The sequence below is a fragment of the Anabrus simplex genome, chromosome 2 (genome assembly GCF_040414725.1).
Source record: "Anabrus simplex isolate iqAnaSimp1 chromosome 2, ASM4041472v1, whole genome shotgun sequence".
In the NCBI taxonomy this organism is placed as follows: domain Eukaryota; kingdom Metazoa; phylum Arthropoda; class Insecta; order Orthoptera; family Tettigoniidae; genus Anabrus; species Anabrus simplex.
Window position 1 is genome coordinate 10593813 of NC_090266.1, and position 26119 is coordinate 10619931.

At 37.4% G+C, this 26119-nt stretch overlaps 1 protein-coding gene across 5 annotated transcripts in view; it reads left to right on the plus strand.

Moving 5' to 3' along the window:
* LOC136863898 (WD repeat-containing protein 89) overlaps positions 1-26119 on the plus strand; it is a 429002-nt gene that overhangs the window by 276545 nt on the left and 126338 nt on the right. For all 5 annotated transcript variants that reach the window (XM_067140308.2, XM_067140306.2, XM_067140305.2 and 2 more), the window contains one exon: positions 8339-8441. In XM_067140308.2, coding sequence (XP_066996409.2) covers positions 8339-8441 — 103 coding nt within the window. The remainder of the gene's footprint in view (positions 1-8338; positions 8442-26119) is intronic.

Genomic DNA, 26119 nt, shown 5'->3' on the forward strand with positions numbered 1-26119 from the left:
GGTATCTATAGAAACTCACTGAAATTCTGTTGTTGTAATTAGGAGAGGCTTAACTGCAGTATAGAATTGTGTAATTTTTGTGTATTCCGTTTGGTATTCAGTAATTAACAGTAGTTTTTATCTGTTACAGTGTTGTAGGATAAAAATAGAATAAGTCTAAGTAGTATTACAGTGTAGCAGTACATTAATTACCTAATTGTCCTGTGATCTTTCAGTACTATCCTAGAAATATTTCTTTTTGTTAATTTGTTTTTTTGCACGTAAGATATTTTATTTTTCCTTTTCTTTTCATTTTGTCCGTAAAGAATGGCTAAAGAGTGCAAGTGTAGGAACAGTGGGTGTGGTGAGGCAGTGAGGGGTATGAGGGAGAAGTTGGAGAGTTTGAGGGAGATAATTAGGATTCTCACAGAAGACAGGAAGGAAGGTATGCCTCCCTCAAACAATGTACAGGTTACAGCAGGTGTAAAAGAGGGATGGGAAGAAAAGGGTGGAACTGTAGAATACAGGTGGTCTAACGTTGTAAGGGCAAGGAGATCGCAGCCTAAGGGCTCTGTACAGAACAGGACAGGTGTCTGTGAGAAATCGGTACGAGCCAATCCAGGTAGAGCAATAGAGGGAAGATGAGGAACAGGGAACTGTTGCTGAGATGTGTGGAAGTAGGAGGAAGGGAAAAGGTAGGAAAGGAAAATGTAAGAGTAGAGGATAGGAAAAGACAGGTGAAACAGGGTCATGGGAGGGAGAAAAGGGAGGAGGAAGTAGTTTCTGCAGCTATGAGGAAAGATAGGGCTGACCAGGAGGGGAGGGGATCAAAAGAGGTGGGTAGGATTGAGGCTATGGTCATGGGGGATTCCATCGTCAGACACGTGGGGAAAGTGTGTGGAGGAAAGGGAACCAGGGTAGAGTGTTATCCAGGAATTAGGTTGAGGCAGATGCTGAGAAAAGTAGACGAGAATGAGGACGGGAAGGAGAAGGTGGTAGTTTTTCACGTTGGTACCAACAACGTAAGACAAGCAGGTATAAGTATCAACATAGTTGGGGATGTGTGGGATCTGGTAAATGCAACAAGGGTGAAGTTTAAGAAAGCGGAGATTGTTATCAGTGGAATCCTGCATAGGAGGGATACTGAATGGGGGGTGATTGGGGATTTAAATGAGACTATGGAGTGGGTATGTGGGAAATTGGGAGTGAAATTTCTAGACCCTAATGGGTGGGTAGGAGATAGGGATCTGTGCTCAGATGGCCTTCACTTAAACTGCAGTGGTACGTATAAGTTAGGAAATTTGTTTAGGAGCGTAATAGGGAGGTACATTCAGGGAAACGGGGTTGTCTAGGGAGTGGTGATGAGGGTACAGAGATCTGGAAGTCAAGTGGGGATGACATAAAAATGTTAGTGTTGAACTGCAGAATTATTGTGAAGAAAGGAATAGAATTAAGTAATTTAATAGATATATATTTACCAGATATTGTAATAGGAGTTCAATCATGGCTGAAAAACGATAAAATGGATGCAGAAATATTCTCTCAGAACTGGAGTGTGTATCGTAGAGATAGGATAGGAATGGTGGGACGGGGAGCATTCATTCTGGTGAAAGAAGAATTTGTAAGCTATGAAAATGTTAAAGATGAGAAACATGAAATTCTAGGTGTAAAGCTCATTTCTTAAGATAATAGGCAACTTGTTGTCTTTGGAGTGTACAGACCGGGAAAGGGTAGCGCTGACACGGATTCAGAATTATTTGATAAGATAATAAGCTATGTGGGAAACGACATGGAAAGGAATGTGATTGTAGCGGGAACTCTTAATTTATATCAATTGGGAAGGAAATGCGAATGACAGGAAGCATGACCAACAAATGGCAAATAAGCTAATATGGGAAGGACAGCTGAATCAGAAAGTGACGGAACCAACTAGAGGGAAAAATATTCTGGACGTGGTGGTGATAAAACAGATGAGCTCTCTATAGAAACTGAAGTAACAGATGGTATTAGTGATCATGAAGCTGTTTTTGTCGTAATTAAAATTAAATTTGATAGAAAGGAAGGTCTTAAAATTAGGACTATTAGGCAATACCATATGGCTGATAAAGCAGGCATGAGTCAGTTTTTAAAAAGTAATTATGATTGGTGGAAAGCGGTAAATAAGAATGTAAACAGACTCTGGGATAGGCTTAAAGAAATTGTTGAGGAATGTAAAAACACGTTTGTAACCTTTAAAGGAGGTAAGGAATGATAAAGACCCACCTTATTATAATAGAGAAATAAAAAGACTAAGGAGGAGGTTCAGATTGGAAAGAAATAGAGTTAGAAATGACTGTGGAAGAAAGGAGAAATTGAAGGAACTTACTAGGAAATTGAATCTAGCAAAAAAGTCAGCTAAGGATAACATGATGGCAAGCATAATTGGCAGTCATACAAATTTTAGTGAAAAAAGGAAGGGTATGTATAGGTACTTTAAGGCAGAAACAGGTTCCAAGAAGGACATTCCAGGAATAATTAATGAACAGGGGGAGTGTGTATGTGAGGATCTTCGAAAGGCAGAAGCATTCAGTCAGCAGTATGTGAATATTGTTGGTTACATGGAAAATGTCCAGATAGAGGAGGTGACTAATGCTAAAGAAGTATTAAAACTTACATATGATAACAATGATATTTACAATAAGATACAAAAGTTGAAAAGTAGAAAAGCGGCTGGAATTGATAAGATTTCTGTGGATGTACTAAAGACAATGGGTTGGGATATATTACCGTATCTGAAGTACTTCTTTGTTTATTGTTTGGTTGAAGGAGCTATACCAAATGAATGGAGAGTTGCTATAGTAGCTCCTGTGTGTAAAGGAAGAGGTGATAGACATAAAGCTGAAAATTACAGGCCAGTAAGTTTGACATGCATTGCATGTAAGCTTTAGGAAAGTGTTCTTTCTGAATACATTAGACATTTTACAATGGCGAAAAGTGAGGGTATCCTCCTATTCAATACATCATATATTCCATCATTAGACGGAGCAAACAAATTCAGACATGTTTCGGCTCGCTTGAGCCATCTTCAGTGGGAAAAAAAAAAAAAAAAAAATTAGGGGGTTGGAATAATTTACATAATATAAGTTGAAAAAATGCTAAAAAACATAATGAAAGAGTAAACAAAAAACAAAAGAGAGCTTAGACGGAAAACAAAATTAGCACAAATATACACTATTTACATCAATATGCAGAGCAAAAAACTTACTGCGACAAAATTCAGTGAAGCAGGTGTTCATTTGAAATAGTAATTGATACTAAAAACTGTGTTAACCTAAGAAACAAGAGAATGAGAAAACAAATGATGCAGATGGAAACAAATGATAGTAGCGCATGATGAGGTTGTGGACCTCATAGTTTACAAATTATTGGTTTAAAAATGACAAAACAGTTTGAATTTGCTGTCAAAATCATCCTGGTGGAAACCCATCACATCAAATTGGTCAGGAGGAGAGCAGGAGCAAACATTTTTGAGAGAAACCAAGCCTGAATTAACCTGCAGGCGAAAAGCCTGTGACAAGGAGAAAAAACACCATGAAATTTAAGACTTTAGAAATAGCAGCATTCTCAATATCTTCTCAATCTAGCGGTCTCCTTTCTTCATTATTGTTTCATAATGTTGTCTGGTGTTTTGCCTTATGATAGAGGGGTCGGAAGGGCCGCATATAAAAGTATGAGAAGCTGTGTTAGGTAGAAGACAGATGCATAGTAAATTGTAGTAATCTAGTGGAAACCGTCAATGAAGTTCTAATCTGTAATGGAAAAAAAAATGAGGTTGTATGAGAAACATGGGATTGATAAGTAAAAAGTGTGGAATGGTTGTGAAGAAAGCTTAAACTTACGGTGTGCAGTAGGTGGTTGTCCTCTCTATTGGCCTGGCTTTCTCAAAGTAACTGTCTCGTTCGCGTGATCGAGTCTATTGTTGGTTCGGCTGTGTTTGCTAGGATGGAAGGAGCGGACGGGGAAGGGGAGGTGCAGGGCTGGTTTGAGGAAGGGAGGGGTGTTGAGTTGGAGAGATGGAGGTGGGTTTGTTTGGCAAATATAAGGAATGAATGTTTCAAGAGGATGTTAGTTTACTCGCTGACTTCTAAAGCTCGAATGGTGTGGCCTTCACAAAGTGATGGTCTCGGTCGCGTGATCGAGTCTATTGTTGGTTTGGCTGTGTTTGCTAGGTTGGAAGGAGCGGAGGGGTGGGTTGGTGTGAGGAGGGAGGGGGGAGTGGTGGTGAGTCGGGGAGATGGAGGTGGGGTTTGTTTGTGTTATGGAAATTCTGACAAATGTATGGAATGAATGTTTCAAGTAGAATGTTCTTTTTCTCGCTGACTTCATTTAAATTGTGAGTGGGGTTCATAAACTGATCTAAGTCGATGTGGATGCTCTCGAGAATGTTGAGCAAGGTGCCTTTTTGCTCATAATGCAAAATCTTCAGGTCTTTATCTATTGAAGTGTATTCGTGGCTGGATGCTTTATGGTGTTCGCTCATAGCTGAAAAACGATTATATTTGAGAGCGTTGCGATGTTCGGCGTATCTTATGACGAAATTGCGGCCTGTTTGACCTATGTAGCTGGAATTACAGGATTGGCACTTTAATTTGTAAACTCCGGAGTTCAAATATTTGTTGTTGATGTTGCTATTGTTATTGTTGACAGTGTGTGGATTGAAAATGAGTTTGGAGTTGGTGTGGGAGGTTCTGTACAGCATCAAAATAGCTTACAGAACCTCCCACACCAACTCCAAACTCATTTTCAATCCACACACTGTCAACAATAACAATAGCAACATCAACAACAAATATTTGAACTCCGGAGTTTACAAATTAAAGTGCCAGTCCTGTAATTCCAGCTACATAGGTCAAACAGGCCGCAATTTCGTCATAAGATACGCCGAACATCGCAACGCTCTCAAATATAATCGTTTTTCAGCTATGAGCGAACACCATAAAGCATCCAGCCACGAATACACTTCAATAGATAAAGACCTGAAGATTTTGCATTATGAGCAAAAAGGCACCTTGCTCAACATTCTCGAGATCATCCACATCGACTTAGATCAGTTTATGAACCCCACTCACAATTTAAATGAAGTCAGCGAGAAAAAGAACATTCTACTTGAAACATTCATTCCATACATTTGTCAGAATTTCCATAACACAAACAAACCCCACCTCCATCTCCCCGACTCACCACCACTCCCCCCTCCCTCCTCACACCAACCCACCCCTCCACTCCTTCCAACCTAGCAAACACAGCCAAACCAACAATAGACTCGATCACGCGACCGAGACCATCACTTTGTGAAGGCCACACCATTCGAGCTTTAGAAGTCAGCGAGTAAACTAACATCCTCTTGAAACATTCATTCCTTATATTTGCCAAACAAACCCACCTCCATCTCTCCAACTCAACACCCCTCCCTTCCTCAAACCAGCCCTGCACCTCCCCTTCCCCGTCCGCTCCTTCCATCCTAGCAAACACAGCCGAACCAACAATAGACTCGATCACGCGAACGAGACCGTTATTTTGAGAAAGCCAGGCCAATAGAGAGGACAACTACCTACTGCACACCGTAAGTTTAAGCTTTCTTCACAACCATTCCACACTTTTTACTTATCAATCCCATGTTTCTCATACAACCTCATTTTTTTTTCCATTACAGATTAGAACTTCATTGACGGTTTCCACTAGATTACTACAATTTACTATGCATCTGTCTTCTACCTAACACAGCTTCTCATACTTTTATATGCGGCCCTTCCGACCCCTCTATCATAAGGCAAAACACCAGCCAACATTATGAAACAATAATGAAGAAAGGGGACCGCTAGATTGAGAAGATATTGAGAATGCTGCTATTTCTAAAGTCTTAAATTTCATGGTGTTTTTTCTCCTTGTCACAGGCTTTTCGCCTGCAGGTTAATTCAGGCTTGGTTTCTCTCAAAAATGTTTGCTCCTGCTCTCCTCCTGACCAATTTGATGTGATGGGTTTCCACCAGGATGATTTTGACAGCAAATTCAAACTGTTTTGTCATTTTTAAACCAATAATTTGTAAACTATGAGGTCCACAACCTCACCATGCGCTACTATCATTTGTTTCCATCTGCATCATTTGTTTTCTCATTCCCTTGTTTCTTAGGTTAACACAGTTTTTAGTATAAATTACTATTTCAAATTAACACCTGCTTCACTGAATTTTGTCGCAGTAAGTTTTTTGCTCTGCATATTGATGTAAATAGTGTATATTTGTGCTAATTTTGTTTTCCGTCTAAGCTCTCTTTTGTTTTTTGTTTACTCTTTCATTATGTTTTTTAGCATTTTTTCAACTTATATTATGTGAATTATTCCAACCCCCTAATTTTTTTTTTCTTTTTTTTTCACTGAAGATGGCTCAAGCGAGCCGAAACATGTCTGAATTTGTTTGCTCCGTCTAATGACGGAATATATGATGTATTGAATAGGAGGATACCCTCATTTTTCGCCATTGTAAAGTGAAAACCGTCAATACGGAATGATTCTAATATCTTGTAATACATTAGACATGTTTGCAAAATTAATAACTGGTTCGATAGAAGGCAATTCGGTTTTAGGAAAGGTTATTCCACTGAAGCTCAACTTGTAGGATTCCAGCAAGATATAGCAGATATTTTGTATTCTGGAGGTCAAATGGACTGTATCGCAATTGACCTGTCTAAAGCATTTGATAGGGTGGATCATGGGAGACTACTGGCAAAAATGAGTGCAATTGGACTAGACAAAAGAGTGACTGAATGGGTTGCTATATTTCTAGAAAATAGATCTCAGAGAATTAGAGTAGGCAAAGCTTTATCTGACCCTGTAATAATTAAGAGGGGGAATCCCTCAAGGCAGAATTATTGGACCTTTATGTTTTCTTGTATATATAAATGATTTGATTAAAGGAGTGGAATCAGAGGCAAGGCTTTTTGTGGATGATATTATTCTCTATAGAGTAATAAATACGTTAAAAGATTGTGAGCAACTGCAATATAACCTCGATAATTTTGTGAGATGGACAGTAGGCAATAGTATGAAGATAAATGGGGTTAAAAGTCAGGTTGTGAGTTTCACAAATAGGAAAAGTCCTCTGAATTTGAATTACCGCGCTCTTGGGGTCAAAGTTCCTTTTGGGGATCATTGTAAGTATCTGGGTGTTAATGTATAAGGGAAGATCTTCATTGAGGTAATCACATAAATGGGATTGTAAATAAAGGATGTAGATCTCTGCACATGGTTATGAGGGTGTTTAGGGGTTGTAGCAAGGATGTAAAGGAGAGGGCTTATAAGTCTCTGGTAAGACCCCAACTAGAGTATGGTTCCATTGTATGGGACCCTCACCAGAATGACTTGATTCAAGAACTGGAAATCCAAAGAAAAGCAGCTCGATTTGTTCTGGGAGATTTCCAACAAAAGAGTAGCGTTACAAAAATGTTGCAAAGTTTGGGCTGGGAAGAACTGGGAGAAAGGAGACGAGCTGCTCAACTGAGTGGTTCGTTCCGAGCTGTCAGTGGAGAAATGGCATGGAATGACATTAGTAGATGAATAAGTTTGAGTGGTGTCGTTAAAGCAGGAAGGATCACAATATGAAGATAAAGTGGGTATACATGAGGACAAATTGGGGCAAATATTCATTTATAGGAAGGGGAGTTAGGGATTGGAATAACTTACCAAGGCAGATGTTCAATAAATTTCCATTGTCATTGAAATCATTAAGAAAAGGCTAGGAAAACAACAGATAGGGAATCTGCCACCTGGATGACTGCCCTAAATGCAGAGCAGTATTGATTGATTTGATTGATAAGGACCTTGGTTTATTGTATTCTTGACCTTGAATGCTAGATTGGTTATCCTATGTTAACAAAATTTATTTTTTCTCATTGTTGTTTTTAGTGGGGTCCTTACATTTCTTTGTTTTGGTATGTGTCCCAATATTATGTTTGGTGGATAGTTGTTTACTTCTCTGTTTTAATAGTTATAATGCCTCTTACATAATTTATTTGCGATGTTGGTATAACGATTGCGCAATGCACTGTAGCATTGAGCTGTGTTAAGGGAGTTTTGATTGGTTGTTACTGGTGTGGGAAGTCTGTGTCATGTGGTATATCGAATATTTTAACTTGTCGATGGTTGAATTGAGAAAGTTTAGTTTCAGTATATACACAGTTAGTTGCTTCAAAGTTTTACATGGATTTTTGTTGCAGAATAGGTTGAAAACTGTGCCCAAAATTTGCAGAGTTCTATATTTGAAATCACTTTTGATGTGCATAATTCCTTTTGCTATTGGAACTTAATCTGAAACTCATGTTTCAGGGAATGCCTGAGACTTGTGAATGTACACGGGAAGAAACTGTCACCAGCATCTGCCCTTAAAGGAAATAAGCAGATTGTGCAAGCTAGTTGGTTTGATGAAGATGTAAGTATATCTGCTACTCCATTTTAAGTTCAGTAGAACATTACCTTACAGTAGATTGCAGCATGCTTTGGCTACAACTGAATGCCAATAATACAGTAGTGTTGTGACTACTCCTCCTACAATATGAAACTGAATTAATATCAAACACACATTAAAACATTCATGAAATAAAATACTCAATCATCGGACTATGTTCCCACACTTAGTACTTTTCTGATTACTTACACATACAATTGTTGATGGGTGCGAGCTACAAATAGATGTAATGATAATAGAATGAGAGTCTTGAATATCTCTAGGCTGTGTGGTAATAAGCTTACTTTGATAGCATAACATGCAGGTTCTGGGAAAAGGAGATTGTCATTCGGTTTCCCCATTAAAATTTGAGGTTATCTGAGCTACTATAGAAATAAAACAATCAGTTATATTTGATAATAAACAAAATATATTCTTTAAATGCTGATTTTTAACGAGTGAGATTTACTGCAAAAATTCAAAACAAAATATAATACTCTGATATTATAACTGAAGGCAACTCCTGGCATAGAATTTGAAATCTTCTTGACTGGACATTAAAAAGTTATACAAGAAATTTATCCCTGAGTGTTTACTTGACTGTACCTTGAACACTTTGAGGGTTAATACAACATATTCCTTTGATTTGGTATTAGCTGTAGGTATCTCAAACCTAATTTGGTGATGTATCCTTCTAGTTTCGCAAATGAGATATAGGATGGCTTGAAATTATATGCACACTTCACAATCAAATTTACAAGTAATTCACAGATAACTGTTGGGCTGCATTACGATGACTCAGTATTCGGCTGTCACCGAACTGACACAAGAACTCGACTGAACATATGCACGAAACACACTCCGAACATATAATCCATTTGGTCACTGACGATTACGTATCCACATCACTGTTCCCCATTCGTCTCCTTACAGTTGACTCCAATTGACTTCATGGCAGGTCTCTCCATTTATCTCCTTCCAACCAACTGCTTCCAACCACCAACTGAACTATCCAACTGACTCCTCACTACCATCTCACTACAACACTCCATGGCAAGGCACTCCATCCAAAAGACTGCCCCTATAATATACAGCCCATATACTGTATATAGCCATTAGTTGACACATGGTATAACACCCATGTCTGAGCTCAGAATAGATATTATGTCACTCCCACCCAGCTACCAATGTTACATATTACATTAAAATAGCCTAAGGCAAATACAGTAGTCCCTAAATATGATCTCATCCCTAAAAGCAGACAATGAGAGAGTGATGACTCGACAGTTACTGATACAGTATTGGACTGTGTGTTGCAATGTCAAAAGGTTTCACAAAACATATCCGTATCTGATGTTAGGCAGTTAGTCTCACTTTACATTACATTACGTTACATTACATTACACAATAAATTAACTACAATAAAGCTAGCAATAATTAATACATAGCAAAATCAGGTTATAGAATAGAATCAAACAATAATAATAGTTACAATAATAGTAATAATAAAAATAAAAATAATAATAATAATAATAATAATAATAGAGATACAACAATAATAATAATAATAATAATACAAATGATTGCTTGTAATGGGATTTGAACCATTTCAATTCATGTCCCTCATAAATAAATCGAAGAACAAAGAATTGATTGATTTATGAACAACATAATATATATAACACTAACATTGACATTTTTATACACCTTTAAATGAGTATACAACAATTATTTTTTTTTAACACATCAATACATGTTATAAAATATCACTTAAATGAGAAGTTTTCTTGCACATTGTCATCAAAGAAAACTGTAGTGTCCTGTTCTCTCTTTATCATACAATTCACAATAGTATAGCACTAATTTTCCCATGTACTGGAGTTCAATGCACCAATACGATACTTGATTCTCGCACAAATTCAACAGAAGTTAGGTTTTTATGCCAGCTTCTTCAATAAGAAAAACTAATTATCTTACTAATATCTCAACATGACGTGCTTCTTTAAATTTCTGATGTTATAAGTACTTCCTGATACGGTTCACAATCGTGAAATACCCCTGATACAAAAGAAAGAATTTAGACATATTTCCCACCTCTGCAGATGATGGAAATTGAACTCTGAGTAGTACCAAACTGAATTCATCCAATTATGCCCTTTCTTAGCTTACATATCTTGATAGATCACTTCTTACGTCTAAATTAATACAGTAAAACCTTGTTAATTTGAAGCCGTTGGGACTAAAAATCGGACTTTGAATTACGTGATTTCGAATTAACCGCCAATTCGCAATTCAGAAGTACCAACCCTTGCCGCGTTACAAAATATTCTAAGGCCCGTTACTACATGCAGTTAAGCATGATTCACAGTTTATACCTTTCAAATGTCATGAAAAAAGAACTATTTCCAAAATGTATCCAAGAAGGTGCATTTACAGTATTCAAATAATGCACCTGGATTTCTCACCTGCAAACATAACCTCACGCAACGAAAGAAAGAAAGGAAAAAAAAAAAACACAATTCAAAGACGAGGAGAAATCTACGCTGGCTCCCTTGTGCAAGTGCTTTATTCATTGGAGTACTATACTGTATGCATTTTAGATGCCTTGTATTTACACAGAAAGTACCCGATGCCCTTAAAATCGTGAACGTTCCTGTGACTCTATCCTTGTACGATTTCCCGTCATGACACTTCTCTCGTACTTCAGAAATGTAAACACTTGCCGCCTCCCAAAGTATTCTAAGACCCATTAATACATGCAATCATGTCGATTCACAGTTTATACATTTCAAATGCCATGGAAAAAATTATTTCCGAAATGTATCCAACAAGGTGCATTTTCAATGTTCAAATAATGCACTTGGATAAATCACTGACAAACATAACCTCACGCAACGAAAGGAAAAAATTACACAATTCAAAGACGAGGATAAATTATGCCGGTTCCCCTCTTCAGATGCATCATTTTTTGGATTTCTGTACTGTTTGCATTTTTAGATGCTTTGTACTGGCATGGAAAGTGCCCAACGCCGTTAAAACATTGTGGTTATCAAACTTTCCTATGATGAGGGGATAAAGTATCTCGCGCCCATGTGCGTTGCAACGCATTACAATGACCCCCATCCCTCACCCTTGTACGATTCCTTGGCTGGCAATTTCTCCTTTAAAACCATAAGACCGTTTGGGCTCGCATTAAAATAAAACAATGCACTATCATCGGCAATGACAATATTGTTCGGTGCCTACGATTTTATTATATGAGCCACGTTTCTCCGTGAACTGTCGGCATCGCCAGTGTTCCTGGATTCTGTTTTTTCACACACTGCCTGTTGGGTGATATTACGGCGTTCCTTAAAAGGTTGAATACAAAAGAATTCCGATTTCGTTCAACTTAGCAATCATGAAGTGCACTGCAGACCCACTGAAGTGAGTGTGAGTATGGAAAGCTACCCCTCCACATTCCGGAACGCGCGTTCTATTATGATGCGGATAAATTTAGAGTTGAAATTACTCTCTAACATACTGTTGTTTTAAAATGTAAAGGCAGTTTCGAATTGAAGTTTGAATTTCGGTAATGGGGCCGACATTGTACTTCGAATTACGAATTATCCGTATTTCGAATTAAACAATTGAAATATAACACGCAAAACTCTATCTCATGTTTCCGGGAACGAGAGCTTCTTTGAATTAGGCGGGATTTTGAATTAACCGATTTCGAATTATCGAGGTTCTACTGTACTACCATTAATTCCTTTATTAACTCTGACTACATCCTTACTTAAAATATCTCACTTAACATTACTTAGGTCACAATCACTCTGTACTCTTAAATCTACTTTTACTACGCAATTATTCGCGCTTCTTACCTGTTCAACTTCTACCTTCAGCCTGTCCACGTGACCTACTTTATCCGATCCGCTGAGAGTTTAAAGTGCTCTGGCTCGATGACGATTCCTGAATAAGATTCGTATTTGGCCTACTATTCTCTCTCTGATGACTTTTTTTGCTATTTGCTTTACGCCACACCGACACAGATATGTCTTACGGCGACAATGGGACAGGAAAGGCCTAGGAATGGGAAGGAAGCGTCCGTGGCCTTAGTTAAGGTACAGCTCCAGCATTTGTCTGGTGTAAAAATGGGAAACCACGGAGAACCATCTTCAGGGCTGCTGACAGTGGGGTTCACACCCACTATCTCACGAATACTGGATACTGGCCGCACTTAAGCAACTCTCCGATGACTTAAATCCTCACGCCTTCCGTCACTTTGGCCTATAAAGTTTCCTCGCCTTCCTTCTCTGGATTGTCCCTGGTAACTCTGCTGACCCCTATCACTATTGAAATGTCTATTAGTCCTCTGCTGATCATAATTATTACCTCCAACTATTCTGTTCATAATTTCTCACATAATTCAAATGTTCACGCCTCCAATTTTTGGATTGTCTCTGATAACTCTGCGACCCCTATCACTATTGACATTCCTATCAGTCCTCTGCTGATCATAATTATTACCTCTCCTTTGATAATTATCTGACCTGTTTCCCCCTCCCTCTACTGTTCTACATTGTTGTCGATTACTACCTTGAAACTGTCTAATAATACCTCCATTTCTTTAATAGTACTGACTTTTTGCATACAGGCAGCTTCCCTAATCCTATCAGAATGATGTTTTAGCTTATTCCTTACGATGTCAACTTCTGCCCGTATGCTATTGAGATTCTTCCATATGAGCACGTGTGCCAGAAAATATTCAATCATTGACACTCGCTTCTGTTATCTGTATTTACCAGACATAATACATTCTCTCTCACGACCTTTTACATTTTCATCTCAAAACTTGTCAATGAACTTCTCTTTAAAGTTATAATTCGATGGCGCGTGCTGTGTGTGTTGTGTAGGAGAGCTCTGTGTTACCAGCCTGAATTAGCAAGATTATTAGCAGACAGGTCCGGTGAGTGTGTGTCAGTAATTACACCAGACAACTGACGTCTAGTTCTAGTAAAAACATGTCCGTAAAAAGTGTAAATAAGCGTGTGTCGGACTTTGAAATAAAGTTTGTTAAACGGATGGATGAGTTCCAAGCTCGCTTGGAACAGTTGACATCAGCCAGTGCCAGCAGGGCTGCCAACACTAACGACCGCGCCGATGAAAATCTGTCTTCCCTCTGTTCCGAGTTCAAAGACTTTCGCCAGTACATCTCGGCAGAAATTTCTTGTGTAAAGAAGGAGTTACTAGTTGTTCAACAGCGTCTTGACCAGCACGAAGCCAGGGCTGACGAAGCCGAACAATACAGTAGACGGAACTGTCTACTCATACACGGGGTGAAAGAAGAACCGGCTGAGAATGTCTATGCCAAAGTGATAGAGACAGTAAAGTCTTACCTACAAGTGGAATTATCGATGGATGACATCGATCGCTGTCATAGATTGGGACCTCTACGCAGATCAGCTGCGGAAGTCGTGACCTCGGGAAACAGGCCGATTATAGTCAAATTCGTCCGGTTTCATGTTCGCGATCATGTCTGGCGCGCTAAGAAGCTCTTCAAAGGCACCAAACTATTGGTTACGGAGTCACTGACTGCTTCTAGAAAAGATCTGTTAAATCGAGCCCGAGACCAGTTCGGAGTGCGTAACGTTTGGACCCAGGAAGGAAGAATAGTAGTTCTAGGCAAAAACAAAAACAAATTCTCTGTGACCACTACAGCGGAACTAAATGCTGTTATTTCAGGGCTAGGTGATTAGTAGAGTACATGACTCATGGATTTACGATTTAATTATAAGTGGTTTTATTATAAGTTTAGTGTGAGTGAATGTTTAAATGATTCAAGTGGCTTACGTAGGCAAGAGGAAACCATGGTAAGTTGCCCTCTGTTAATTTTTGATTATGGCTAACACAGGTAATAACGTAGCTTTCTCCCTGGGCAGGGTAAACAACCTTCACCTTGATACTGAACCCTCCCACCCTTCTCTTTCCCTGACCCCCTCTCACCCCGCCCGCAGTCACCTGGAGAGAGAATTCTCGTCCTTTCCCCGCTCATTATTGTGTGCCCATGTCAATGCTCAGTCTATAATTGCCCATCACACTGAGCTGAAAGCTATTTTTGAAGGAAGAATGGTAAATGTTGTAGCAATTAGTGAGAGTTGGATGAAGGACTCGGTCCCTCTGAACTCGGTAAATATAGAAGGATTTAATGCAGTTTTTCACAATAGACCAAAGCGCCATGGAGGAGGAGTAGCTCTATACTACAAAAATAATTTAACGGGGAAGATTATACAAACTTCGACATTATCTACCGATACCTTAACTGAATATATGTTTGTAGAACTATCTGTTGATAAGACTAAAGTACTGATTGGAGTTGTTTACAAACCACCAAAAGCAGGAAACTTCTCAGACTTCGAAGAAAATTTACTAAGACTCCTACCTATCTACGAACATGTACTCATATTTGGCGACTTTAACACAAACCTGTTAATAGACTCCGTTGAAGCAAATCGTTTACAGAACATACTTACCTCTTGTAACATGTCAGTGTTGCTACTTAACCCCACTCACCACGTGCACACGGCTAACGGATCCTCACACACTCTAATAGATTTACTTATCACAAATAATCCTCAGAAAATACTAAAACACGGACAAACTTCTGTACCTGGTATTTCATACCACGATCTCATATATTTAGCTTATTCTTTGAAAGTTCCCAAAACAAAGCCGAAGTGGATAACCTATAGAGACATGAAAAATTTAAATCCTCAACAATTGATACAAGATGCTAATCTCTGCCCGTGGGGCGAAATACTGCACTTGACTGACAATGACGAAAAAGTAAAGAGGTTTAACACATTATTGTTGGGATTGTATAACAAACACGTACCTAAACGTACTGCTAGGGTGACTCGCAAAGCTGCTCCATGGTTAACAAATGACATTAAGTCCGCAATGGCTGAACGAGATGCACTACACAGATGTTACAAGCAGACATTATCAACTGAAGTTTTTGAAAAGTACCGTGTGCTTAGAAATAAAGTTAAAGAAATAATCAGAAACAAAAAATATGCGTACTTCCAACAATTAGCCAGTAACTTAAACACAAAAAGTACCTGGAAACAACTCAGATCCCTAGGTATTGGGAGGCAAACTACAAACTCCAATACGCATGACATAAATCCAGATGAATTAAATGCCCACTTTACTAGAGAAATAGTTAATACCCACCCTCATATTATACAAACAACAATAAATTCTCTTCAATCTACTCCATTACCACAATGGCCTTTGTTCAAATTTCGTAAAGTAAATGAAAACGATGTAAGAAGAAAACTAACATCAATCAGATCGCAAGCAATCGGAGTGGACGACATCCCGATATCCTTCGTCGTTACCTTGATAGATGTAGTATTGCCAATTTTAACCCACATTTGTAACTCATGTCTTTTGGAAGGCTACTTCCCAACTATTTGGAAGGATGCCTTAATTTTCCCAGTACCAAAAAAATCTCTAGCAAATTCTCCATCTGACTATCGACCTGTCTGTATACTTTCTTCACTTTCGAAAGTCTTAGAAAAACTCATGCATGAACAACTGCTCCAATATTTGATGCATCATTCGTTACTTGATCACCTGCAATCTGGATTTAAAAAAGGACATAGTACATCTACTGCTCTTCTAAAAGTTACGGATGACGTAAGAAAAGCAATGGACGAACGCAAAGTGACCGTGCTCATTCTCCTAGACTTCAGCAGTGCTTTTGACACTATCAGTACGGACATATTAATAGCGAAATTGCATTCCTTCCATTTTAGCCACGCTGCTCTCAAATTGTTCGCTTCCTACCTCCATAACCGACGACAGTGTGTTGTCATGAATGATAAGAGAACGGAGTGGAAGTACAAAGTTAATGGTGTGCCACAAGGTTCTATACTCGGCCCCCTGTTGTTTATTTTATATTTGAATTACATCTCTTCTAAGTTGAAAAACTGCAACTACCATCTCTATGCCGACGACCTTCAAATTTACTGTCACACAAAAGTGAATGACATAAATGCAGCTATTGAAAATATGAACCGAAACTTAGAGCAGATCAGCTGTTATGCAGCTGAGAATTCTCTCTCCATCAACCCAACGAAAACACAAGCTATTATACTAGGGCAGAGAAAACTGCTTGCCCATCTACACAGTCTACAAATTCCAGTCATTCAACTAAATGGCGTTGCTATCCCATTCTGTAAATCAGTAAAAAGCCTAGGAGTCACTATAAATGAAACTTTAAACTGGGATAAGCATGTCACTAACGTATGCAGGAAAGTTCACTCATCACTTCATCCCCTTAACATTCACCAGACCGTATTACCTCTCAACTTAAAAATAAAACTGGTTCAAACATTGATACTTCCAATTTTAAACTATTGTGATGTTGTGTTGCTGGATGCTACCAGTGAACAAAATAGGAAATTGCAGAGAGCTTTAAACTCCTGTGTTAGATTTATTTTTCATTGAATTTTGCCTCGCATGTATCCCCTTTTTATGCACAACTTTCTTGGTTAAAAGTAGAGCAGCAGAGGAATCACCATGTATCAACCCTTATCTATCGACTCTTGACCGAAAATATACCTGAATATCTCTCCAGTAATTTCCGTTTTCTATCCTCCTTTCATGACCATGACACGCGATCTGGGTCAACAATTGCAATACCTCCACATCATACATCTGCCTTCAGTAATTCTTTCCTTGTGTCGGGCGCTAGAATATGGAATGCTTTACCCCCTGAAATTAGAAATTGTTCCTCACTAATTACCTTCAAAAGACAGTCTAAAGATTTCCTCTTGAATACGTAGGCTATATCATGTAGTTATGTGTGAATGTGAGAGTGAATGTCTGGAGTAAATAGTTCCCAAAAGTTTACATAAATTACTGTTATATTTTATGATTTCCACCTAGAGTAGTTAATATTGAATTTATTTTTCTAAATTTAGACTTAGGATGTAATCTTTTAGTTTTAGAGTTTATTAAGTTATATTACTATTATATTATATACACTGTGTTAAGTTTGAATATTAAGTTTGGATTCAGTATTAAGCCGCATAATGTGGTTAAGTGTAAGAGAGGGCCAAGAGCCCTAACTTCGCCACAAATAAAGACATCAATAAATAAATAAATAAATAAATAAATTAGATATATTCTTACGGTACACTTGAAACCAGGCTTTACTTTCATCAATGAAAGCATTCGACAAGATCTCCAACATGTATTCACATTTGATAATATTATCTTCAACTTACTTGCAAATCCAGGTAGTGAATATCACGTGTAATATTAAAACCAACCAGGCAAACGTTAAAATGAATAAGTATTTAAACCTTAGAATAATGATCAGTAAAATCTCAAAAGACATAATATTTTGTAAGGACTCCTTCAAACTAGGACTAATACCTAAGTTCTTTAAACCATTACAAAGGAAAAACATTCCATACCAAAAGTCAAACAGCACACAAAATAAAGTAAACAACATATGGCTGAGAAATGAAATTAAACAAATGCACAAGAAAAAATCATTCCTAAATTTGCAATTATACTGGACGCATTTGACCATCTCACACTATTCATTTCCACTTGAATGGAGTTCTTTTCTTAGGTACACCGACTATAAATTGACTTCTATATTAGATAGAAAACGAAAGACACTAAACCACAAGCTAACTTGTTTACAAAATGCCAAACCCAAAGCCCTTAATCAGAACAGGAACACCAGGTTTTCTACCCCTTCGTTGATGAACATTCCCACTACAAAAACTTATCTGACACAGTCTTCTCAGATAGGAAAATGGATCTCTTCAATAAAGGCATAAAATATAACTGGCCTAATCCACAAAAGGTCGAGGATGTAATCACCACCATCGCCGAGACCGAATCTAATATTAACAAACAGATTCCCTTAGAGAAACAAAATGATGTTAAATACGAAATAAAGAAAAAAATACCTACAATTATCAATGATATAATAACTAACAATAATCCTAACTTTTCAAAACAAAACCTAAAACTAAAAATTAACGACAATGTTATAGTAACAAAGGCTGATAAGGGCAATACAACAGTTTTAATGAATAAACAAGATTACATTAAAAAAAACAGAAGATATTTTCTCCGATAAAACCTACACAATAATCAGTAAAGATCCCATAGTAAAAACACAACACTATCTAAAAACACTCCTTAAAAATTCAATATTCCTACTAAATGAACAAGACTATCTAAAATGATCACTATGAATCCGAAATTTCCTACAGCAAGATCATCACCTAAAGCACACAAGAAGGATACCCCCATCAGACCAATAATCAATAGCAGAAACAGTCCCACTTATAAAACTTCTCAGTTCCTCCACAAGTTCTTAAAAAACACATTTTAAATTTCACAACGTTAATCCCATCAAAAATTCTATCGAACTTTGTGAAACTTTAAACAAATTCAATTTACAGTGGAACCTTGATTCTCCGTTATTGGAGGGACCATTATAATAAAATGTACAACATGGGAAAGTGGAAAATCCAGGAATGAATGAAAGCCATCAGCAGTTTGGCTAAACATCACAAAAAAAGAAATGTGTATAATTATAATCTTACAACACTCCTAAACCAAACCAAACCAAACTACAGCCCTAATGGGCCTTTGCCTGTCAAGCGACCGCTGCTCAGCTCGAAGGCCTGCAGATTACGATGCATGATCAGTGTGACAAATCCTCTCGCCCGTTATTCCTGGTGGCTCTCTAGACCAGGGTCGCCATCTCACCATTAGATAGCTCCTCAATTAAAGGTAATCACGCAGGCTGAGTGGGCCTGGAACCAGCCCTTACATCCAGGTAAAAATACCTGACCTGGCCGGGAATCAAACCCGGGCCCTGGAATCAAACCCGGGCCCTCCGGATCAGGGCAGGCAAATTAGACCGCGAAACCGGCATCATACATTAATCACAGGTAGGCGAGTTCAAAATCTCGATAATTTATATTCAGTTTTACAGGGGAAACTTCGTTAGTTGCCTGTGAAAACTTCTTTCAGTTCAGCAACTTCGATTAGCCAATCTCTACGGAAATCCAATAATTACATGTGATAAATATCATTCTTGATCCGTATTGATGATACTTGTTAATCAATACAATTGTATTGGATTGATTTTGTTGATTAGGTGGTGAATTCAATAAATTAACTGATTGTTCCAAATCTAATAATGTGAAGCCAAACGACAATCGACCACAAGTAGTTTTTAATTCTCTCATCTAATAAAGTAAAGCACATTAGATACAAGAGCGCCCAGCATAATGGCGAAATCCCTTCTTTTCTTAATCATCCATTGTAATTTGGTCTCTGGTTCAAAGTCAGTTTCCAGAAATCTTGTAATGTACCACGTAAATTAGGCCTACATCAACCTTTAAAGGTTAGGTTGAACTCGAGAACGATTTTGAAGGTAAGTATCGATTCTCAGCAGTTCTCGAATGCATTATATTTAATTCTGCCCATCAATAATCCAATGAAATTGGAAAGAAAAAAAAATCATAAAAACTTCAGAAATTTTGGTTATTCATGACCTTAGGCTCAGCTGGAAAGCTCACTTGCTGCACATGTCACTACGAGTTGGAAATTGTACACAACCCATTTATTTTGTACATGTAATGTGCGCAAATAGAACAACTGCGATTTTTTACTTTTAACACAAAAACATAAAATTCCCAGTGTTGTATTAGGACCAAAACAGTAACATCAAGGAAAGGACAATAAGTTCCACACCGAACTTGATAGCTGCAGTCGCTTAAATGCGGCCAGTATCCAGTATTCGGGAGATAGTAGATTCGAACCCCACTGTCGGCAACCCTGAAAATGGTTTTCCGTGGTTTCACATTTTCACACCAGGCAAATGCTGGGGCTGTACTTTAATTAAGGCCACAGCCGCTTCCTTTCCACTCCTAGCCCTTCCCTGTCCCATCGTCGCCATAAGACCTATCTGTGTCGGTGCGATGTAAAGCAACTAGCAAAAAGAAAAAAAAATAAATAAATAAGTTCCACCTTTTCAATGCTATATATTGTGTGAAAGTTTCACATTACAGTTAAAACATCACAACTTTTGTACATTCGGTACTGGTTTCGACAGATTCTCTGTCATCATCAGCCAAGGATAATTGTACAAAGACAAGTATAAATCATGACTCTTATGGTGTGATTACAATGGTGAATTAAAAACATACATTGTATGATTAAAATAGTATATACATATATAGTTTGAAGGTCAGTAAAACGAGAATAGTCATATTTCCATAAGGTGTACACTTTAATATTTGTAATTAACAGGATAACTTGTTGAGAGAAATTCTGTTTTTGTAATATATAGTTATAGTAAAATTTGATTGTAGGCTTAAATCTGTAATATTTTAACTTTTTGGCCAGTCGATTCGTTGAAGTCATGTAGCCATGTTTGACACATTAAAAAGGTAAACAAACATTTAGTCAAATGGTGTTCCACATAAAATATGTACAATAAAATTCGATTGGAGCTTCAACTTGGACTTAAGAAAGGAAGAATTATGTTAAAATGTTCAATGCAAGCAGAAATAGATGAGTTAGTTTTTCACTACATATTGATGTTGATCGTTAGAGTGTCCATTGAACAGTTCAATATGTCGACTTATATTCTGGAATGTTGGTTTATATCATTTTGAGAAAATAGTAATTGAGGTTCTTGCTAAGGTGGTACTTGAAGATCTTATGTTGTAAGTTGTGTATACATAAATGATTTGGAAAGATCCTGATCCAAGTCAGAACCTATAAGAAATAAAACGCGATTTAAAGTTATATGAGAATCGGAAGAAGTTAAAATTCGCAAAATATTAGTGAAATGAAGGACTCGCCTCAGGTGCCAAGTTGGTAGTAGATGTATCGGAGTGGAACTAACAGGCTGAATGTGAAGAGACGGACCTCAGAAGGAGGTAAGGAGGGGCGGAGTTACTGAGTAAGGGGAAGGGGAAACGCAGTGGAGGCGGGACTATAATCGGGTGGGCGCGGACGGCGGTAGCGGTAATATGTAAGCGTGTTATGGATTGTTTTGAACATAGATCGATTTTTGGGTATTTTATGATTGTTCAATATTTTGATAAACGTATCAAATAAAATCGTAGGTTTGTCGGATAGATCATTGAGATTAAAATTTGAATTATGGTACTGGTCAAGTGAGATGTAAAATTGTTCAGTGAAATCAAGTATTGGACCTTTATTTATTATTTCAACGATGTCTATATCATGGTCTATGCCATAAAATTTGTGTTTATATTCATGTATATGTTGGCCTACTGCAGAAAATTTTCTGTATTTAATTGCATTTACATGTTCTGTATATCTAATTTTGAACGATCTACCGGTCTGTCCGAGGTAGGTACTGAGACAGTCGTTACAATGAAATCTATAGACACCTGACTTTTCAAAAGGGTTGGAAGGGTTGATTGAGTTAGAATTGTGTAGAATGTCTAGGTTTCTTTTATTGGTTCTGAAGGAAATGTTAATATTCTGCTTCTTAAATATATTTGTAATGGTATTGCCCCCATTTTTCCCGAGCTAAGCCCAGCCATCGAGCGAGAGATCACAAGGTGGACCGTTCGATCGTTGGCTATCACTTTCTAGAGGCATTTAAGGGATGTTAAGGATTGATGACCAAGCAGGATAAAAAGAAATATTAAAACAACACTCTGACATTTATTCACATAAGCAAACAACAAATAAAATACTCTTGCTGATGTGTTTTACAAAAATAGAACTTCCATAATATTGCATTTCTTCATTTATGGTAACACGTGCTCTTAATCTCCAGCCTTACTGTGCTGTAATGAAAACCAAAGAAAAATTAGGCCTCTTGCCTTTCCGAATTAAAAATATTTGATTGAAAGAATTAAATAAGTTAACATAGAAGTTCATAAAATCATAAACAGCTGTCTTGCTAACGAGTATTTTACAATAAATGTGTTCAAAGCTTTACCAACTCAAAGTAGTCTCAACACGTGGTTTTAAGATGTACTCAACTGAATGTATCATTTACAACATTTAACATTAGTCAATGACACCAACATGAACTTTAGTAGAAAATGAAAATTGATTTCAAAATTTTCAAAATTAATTAATTATTATTCTGATTATTATTATTATTATTATTATTATTATTATTATTATTATTATTATTAATTTCTCATCATTTAATTAACCTATGTTTCATTGTCACACGATCGTGTTCTCATTAAATTTCCACTGCATTATTTACCTAATGATCGTCATTAGCATTTCAGAATAATTATTTTCAATTAATTATTAATGACTTGGTTTCACCATAACTCCAAGTAATCATGCGGCTAACGAACTACACTTCTGATCTTTGTATTTCATTTCTATTCAAATTAATCTTAAAATATTTCGAAGTTCAACTATAAATGAGTCAGAAATTTACATTACCAACGTGTGAGCTAGTTAAATAAATTGTATTTACAAATCGAGTGCCTTCATAAAATAACGAGATGATCTTTCCTTTTAAATCTCGATAATGAAGAAAATAAATCCTTTCCTAGTCTTCCTCGACTTAAGTTAACCAAACTTTCCCTTAAGGGCATGAAAATTACTTCTTAAGGCAACACACAACGATGAGTGTAATCTGCGTCGCAGCAGGTGCACGACCAGATCAAATTAAATGGGACCGACATGATACAAGAAAAATATACATACTTGCATACACACATTCACACTAGGAAACACGTCTTTTATGTACATTATTTACATCAAATCCTGTTTTGGCAAGTTTATTCATGATTTTTAGAGTTGGTCAGGTCGCGTAATATCTAGCAAAAATAATCTGTGTACTGAAATTATCCTTCATTTATAGTGGCTAGTGATCGAAGTCATGGGTATCACTTGGTAGAAACACATTTCACATATCAACGTAAGTTCATCTAACTCATAAAATTTTAATGGAAGATTCTAGTAAAATCCATAAGCACTACCATCGTTTGGGCTACAGGTTGAAACTATCGCGAGCGTGAGCCTTAATCGTATTATTTTTATTCCCTACTTGTGAAATACACTCGCAACACATGCTCCAATAATTATAATCTATCTTGCGTTCCCAATACACAAGAATAAGTCAAATATCACCATTAAATCATCAATTGCACAATTATACAACAAGTATCCCTCAGGATTGGTCATATTCCAGACTCTTCATGAACAGAGCACATTCAATCTCACATATAAGGACTCTACAGTAATTTTATGGCTCACGAGCGTTTAATTCTGCTTTACCCGATCTTTAGTCAATATTATTACTATTTAAGTGATTATTACATCTACTGATTCTCGTGGAATATCGTAAAATTAGATGACTTCATCATAAATACAACAAGTGATCTTAAAAGACACTAGGTTCGACCCTATTCACTCAAAATGTACACGGAAATTTCAGTCCAGTAACTTCCAACATTACAAGGAAAGTAGATTTATCGCGTGGTCAGTGATTATTAAGTATAAAGCTCCTAAGCATGGGAAATCATTCAAAGACAACCTACATGTCTACTCTAATAGATTCAAAAATTTCATTCACACGTGCCTAGTCTACCACGACACCTTAAGAAGTGGAAAAATGAAATATTTCTAACTACAACAAACTAATAGATCTACGACTTAAAGAAGAAAGACCTCTAGTTGTACAAAAGGTAAGACAGATAAATTAAATTAAAAAGGTACTCAAGTTTTGATGGAGTTCGATTCCCGTCGACAGTCAATTATTTCAGCATTTTCCTCCGGTCAGTCTCCTTCCAATTACCAGACACGCCTCACATTTTTACAGCTCCATGGAGGCTCCGTAGCAGGTGTCCCTCGATGAAATTATGATGTCGGTGGTTGCGGAATTATCCATCTTGAGGTGTTCAACTTCCAAGACGACTTCGGTAGAACGCCGGTCACAAGCTGTAACTGAGATGACAAAATTAAGTATATTCCACAAGCGCACGTCGAATATAGTTAGCTCGTCTACACAGTCACACTTAACTTGGTGTTTAAAGCGTTTTTATTCCATAGGAATACACTAATGGTTTCTCTAAATTCTAGCAGAACGGCGTCGACTTGAACTGAAATGACTTCTCCACGTGGTCCGATACCGTGGTGCAGCACAACACGACGAAGGATATTCAGAGTATGAGCTTCAGAACTTCAGAGTAAGAGTTTCAAGAGAGCGATTTACTCGAAACAAGGCCTTTTTATATTATCAGCCTGGGAGGTGTGATCTTCAACGAGAACGGTAATTGGCTGATGGTCTCATTTAATTGGCGCAGACTATTCCAGAAACAGACTGAGTTGCGCGCGTGCGGTAGTCACGTGGCTTGCTCTGACCTTGGCACAGTCCTGCCGGTGTATCACCCCTCTGAATGACGGAAAAAACTCGTTCTTAGCTCGCCACTACTCCCCAAATGATATGCTGCGGTTCCAAGCAGACAATAAAATTTTCACTTTCCACTTGTTGACAATATTCATAATATCGCCAATTTTAACGGGGACAGTATAGATATTGCAGTTATAAGTAAAAGTTGAAAAAGTTTTTGATTTAGTAGTTTGTTTAATTAGGTTTGATTTTGGACGATGTCTGAATTTGCTGATTATATTTTCTATAAAATTCTTATTGTAGCCATTATGAAATGCGATATTGCGTATAGTGTTTAATTCTTTATTAAGGTCTGATTTCGACGTAGGAATATTGAATGCTCGGTGTACTAGGCTATTGTAGGTAGCCCGTTTATGATTAGGGGGATGAGTAGAGTCCTGTTGTATTGTCGTAGCAGTATGTATGGGTTTTCTATAAATTTTATATTTAAAGTAAAATGGGAGCCTAGTGAGTGAGATCTAGAAAATTGATGGTATTGTTGACTTCGGATTCTAGTGTGAATTTAATGTCTGTGTCTATAGTGTTAAGCTGTGTTAGGGTGGTAGCTGCGTCTGTAGTACGTTGGTCCATAATAATAAATACATCATCGATGTACCTGGACCAGAGATGTATGTTGTTAAATGTGGCGTTATTGTCTATTTTTGTATGTTCTAAAAAAATCTAGGTATATTTCTGCTGAAATGCCGGAAGCTGGTGAACCCATGGGTAGGCCGTCCTGCTTGTATATTATTTTATCGAATGTAAAGTAGTTGTTATTGATTAAAAGCTTCAAGATAGACATAAAGTCAGCTATCTCAAGTTGACTAAGTTGGCTATGGTTGTGTAGATTTTGAGGGATAATATGAAGGAGTTTTTCTGGTTTGATACTAGTGTACATATTAGTGACGTCAAACGAGTGTAAAGAGTGATGTGGTTGAAGTGTAAAGTCATCTAGTTTTTTAATAAGTTGAAGTGTATTCTTTATAGATTTCTTGGACTGAAAGGTGTAGTGTTTTTTAAGGAATTGTTGGGTGAATTGTGCTGCTCTATACAAAGGACTAGGTCTATAGTTTACAATAGGGCGTATTGGGACATTAGTCTTATGTATTTTAGGTTGTGCTTTGACGGTGGGAAGTCCTGGGTTCATATGGATTAGTTTACTTTTTTCACTGTCGGTTAAGAGAAAGGATGTATTTTTAAGTGTCTGTTTTAACTGCCGTTGAAT